The sequence below is a fragment of the Gadus chalcogrammus genome, chromosome 16 (assembly GCF_026213295.1).
Source record: "Gadus chalcogrammus isolate NIFS_2021 chromosome 16, NIFS_Gcha_1.0, whole genome shotgun sequence".
Classification (NCBI taxonomy): domain Eukaryota; kingdom Metazoa; phylum Chordata; class Actinopteri; order Gadiformes; family Gadidae; genus Gadus; species Gadus chalcogrammus.
In genome coordinates this window covers 31,989,589-31,993,674 of record NC_079427.1, presented here as the reverse complement: position 1 = coordinate 31,993,674, position 4,086 = coordinate 31,989,589, and the positions used below count along the sequence as shown (strand labels likewise).

General features: G+C 53.2%; 1 protein-coding gene across 1 annotated transcript; it reads left to right on the top strand.

The window, feature by feature from the left end:
• Positions 1 to 1,875: 1,875 nt before the first annotated feature.
• Positions 1,876 to 3,497, top strand: LOC130405710 (SCAN domain-containing protein 3-like). Its single transcript, XM_056610878.1, has one exon. The coding sequence runs from the start codon at positions 1,876 to 1,878 to the stop codon at positions 2,752 to 2,754; it is 879 nt and encodes a 292-aa protein (XP_056466853.1). The 3' UTR covers positions 2,755 to 3,497.
• Positions 3,498 to 4,086: the final 589 nt, after the last annotated feature.

Below are 4,086 nucleotides of genomic sequence, written 5' to 3'. Positions count from 1 at the left end.
CCATCTGTTTAAACACATGCAAACTAAACACGTAACGCATAATACAGTCCATGGCAATGTGTATTAACGGGGGGACACATGCATATTAGGAACACAAGTCGATAACGAAAATGTATACAAAACTGGTAAGAAACGATATTTGTTAATGTATTGCGTATATCATTAAATAGAACCACAGTTACCGCATATCATATGTGTGTTAAGTTTTCCTTGCCGAAATTTATATGAGGACTCAGTATTTCTGAAGTTGTTGAACAAAAAACGCTATTCCATGATTAAATTAGGCCATATTATTTGGCCATAAACTGAGCCATTTGAAGTTTGAAATTCATGTGTGGTGAAAATATCAACATGTCAGATTCAAATGCACTCATGGCTCTAAAAGGGGATGGGAGACGGCACTCTCATTGGTTTATTGCACGTTACGCCCAAACCACACCTACGGGTAATTAGGCTACTTCAGACCAACCCTTTTTAGATTTGCGCCGGGTGCAAGAGTCATTGATGCGCCGGTAAAATAGCAACGTCGCCATAGAACCGCCCACAAAGCTACTTGCGCTTGGCGCTCCTCACTTGCGTTTCAGACCGTTAAAATAGGGCCAATGCTGTTACTTTATGTGGTCCAAAGGCTGAATGAACCTGATCTATTCCGCATGCTATGACATCATAAGTGTGTCTTCCTCTCACCCTCTTGCATGTAAGAGCAGCCTTCTCAAGTTTTAAAGTAATGTTGTCTATCCAGTGCACCGTCATTCCTAAGGAAGTTTTGTTGTTGGCGGACCAATGTCTGCGGTGGTGGACACATGATCCAGGGAGGACTCGGAAATTATTTTGAGCTTCGATTCCATGTCGGTATAACACTTGTTCAGGTAATGAGAAAATGTTTTTCCTGTCGGATGTTGGCTTGCGAGTCGCGGGTATTTTATCTAGTATTTTTCTAAATCTTGGCGATTCAATAGTCGACAGGGGAAGCATGTCTTCTACAATGAACCCGGCAACCAGCCTGTCTTTCTGTGTCACCTGCTTCTGCGCTCCAACACTTGAACACTCCTTTGCACAAGCATCTACGTCACTCAAATTGATCGCTATGGCAACGTGCCGAGGCAAGCAGGAGCTCCAGACACACAGGCAGCACGCATGCACGCACCATAACAGATCAGGGGTCTCACTTATAAAACTGTGCGTGGGATCGTTACTAGAAGTGTACGTACGCCCAAAAGCCAAGTTTTGCGTGCGCCAACAAATATTACGATTTAAAAACCCTGCGTACGCACACCGTACGCAATCTTTAATTTATAAATCACAGAGTGCCTATAAGTGTGCGCAGCTGAATCAGCTTCACGTTCCGCCCTGTACACGCCCATTTTTAACCTTAAATGGTCAATGCAAATTACCTCATGAATGCGATCTGCATATAAAACAGACTCAGATGCAAGTATTAGGTCTTGTCGGAAACAATGGCAGAAATACTGAGTGTGGGGGGACGTGCGACGTCTGGCCTGCAGGGGGAGTATGGGCAGGTTGGGAGCGCACCGGATTGGCTGGGGGGGTTGGACCTGAGTGCGAGCAGGTGTCAGCACTCAGGCCAATCAGGAGTGTTTGTACTTATGTGCGTGCTTTGTGTTGTAGTGAGAAAGGGAATCCAGGAAGGATCGGGAGCGGAGAGAAGAGGGCGATCGCCGACAGAGATCGCATTGATCGAGTTATAATTTACCTTTAACCAAGTTGTGTTTTGTTGAAAGTTTTTGAGTGGGAATAAAAGGACTTTCTGTTCAAGAGGCAAACCCTGTGTCCAAGCGCTCACTGAACCCGTTGCAGTGGAGCACAACGTAGGGCTCGAGCGCACAGAAAATGGACCAGTCCCCATTTGGAAACATGTTCGGGCACCTAGCCCAGATGGCGGAGAGACAAGGCCAGCTCCACCAGGCGCAGAACGAGGTGCTCACGGACCTGGCCCAGTCCTTGGCCGCCGATCGGGCCATGCTCCGGGAGCTCCTCGCCTCCGGCGGACGCGGCGAAGGACCCCGAGGGGCGGGACCCGCCACGCACATACACGTCCCGAAGATGTGGGAGGCAGACGACGCGGAAGCCTTCATCGAGACCTTCCAGGGGGTGGCCGAGTTCTCAGGGTGGCCCCACCCGGAGTGGGCACACCGACTCCTGCCGCTCCTAACAGGAGAGGCGCAGCTTGCGGCCCACAGTCTGCCGGCCGGGGCCCAGCGAGACTACGACGCCATCACCAGGGCCATCCGAGACCGGCTGGGCCTCTACCCGGAGGAACATCGCCGGCGGTTTCGGGCGCTGGCCTTCAGTGAGGGCGACCGACCCTTCGCCTTCGCCCAGCAGCTGATGGACCAGGCAAGGAGGTGGCTGGTCCCAGACCGGAACACGGCGGAGGACGTGGTGGAGCAGGTGGCCCTGGAGAGGTTCGTGGAGGGGCTGCCGGCTAGGACCTCCGCCTGGGTCCGATACCACCGGCCCGAGAGTCTCTCCGCCGCGGTCGTCCTGGCGGAGAGCCACCTGCAGCCACCACCAGCGAGCCAGCGACCACCGACACCGAGCCCACGTACCGGTGCGGCTGTCCCACGGCGGGAAAGACCACCAATCCCGGCACCGAGGGCGAGATGGGGGGGCGTTCCAGAGCGGGCACATGAGTCGCCTCCCCCCCCCACTCCACAGACGGGCGCTCAGACGGCAGGGGAGAGGTGTTGGCGGTGCGGGGGCCTGGCCACTTCCGGCGGGAGTGCCCTATGATGGAGGTGGGTCAGGTCGTCCGCGTCACCGGTGCCCCGTCTCCTCCCCACGGTCCCGGTGAGGCGTACCGTATCCCGGTGAGGATACAGCGGGGTACGCACCAGGCGCTGTTGGACTCGGGCTGCAAGCAGACCATGATCCACCATCGCCTGGTGCGGTCCGAGGCATTGGTGGAGGCGTCGAGCGTTTCGGTGCGATGTATACACGGGGATGTGCACGAGTATCCTTTGGTCCCTATCGAAATTCGTCGTGGGGGGAAAAAGCATAGTGTTAAGGCGGCGGTTAGTTCGAGCCTCACACATCCCTTGATTCTTGGGTTGGATTGGGCTGGGTTTCCACAGGCTGTTAGGGGGACTATGGGGGTGCGGGCACGACCGGTAGGGACATGTAAGTTGTGTGCTGTGTTCTGCGCCGAGGCGGGGGCGGCCGACGCTGCTCAGGGATCGGGGGAGGCGGGGGATCCCAAACCCGAGGTCCCAGCGCCGAGGTTCCTACCGGTGGAGGATTTCCCCCTCGAGCAGTCTCGTGACGCCACACTGAGCTCAGCCTACGACCAGGTGATAGCTATTGATGGGGGTAAGGTCCGGCCAGACGCAGCACTGACTTACCCACACTTTATAGTGGTTAGGGATAGGCTTTATCGGGTGAGTCGTGACACCCAGAGTGAGGAGGTTATTACCATTATAACCCAATGGCGGGCCATTTGGGGTACGATCAGAGGAGCATCAGAGGAGAGCAGAGAGAGAGGTCATGTTTCCCGAAGCTCTGCTAGGCATTGGAAAAAACTACTTAATTCATCGTTCAGATCTACTTTATCTTATTTTATTTTCCTAACAGTATATAGTTTGTTTCCGTCGTCCTCAATCGCTCGATTCAACAATACATTTTGGCACTTTTTACTCCCGGATCAGAGCGCAGAAAAAACCTTAGACTTACCTATCGCCAACATGCCTCTGTATTCGGATATCTCAGGCACGGAGGGAAATGCACAGACTGCGCCAAACTGAAACAGACATTGGCTTTAATTGAAACGAGACTAGCAGCAGTAGAAAAATGCAAAGGACTATCACAGGATACAGTGCCGATGGGTGAGTTTGCTGAGCTCACTCAGATACAGCAAGATGATCAAAGCTACACTGTATCCTTCCCGAAGCTGGACAAGAGAGAGACAGTTCCAGCTGCGTCTCAATGGCTCAGAGTCGGCGCTAAGCCAAAGCAACATACCAAAGTGAATCAACAAGTTCACTCAACACCAAATGCTAAGCTACCCAAAGCTAAAGTTACATGTATCAGCCGGATTAGCCCGTCACTCAAATCAACCCTGCCACTGAA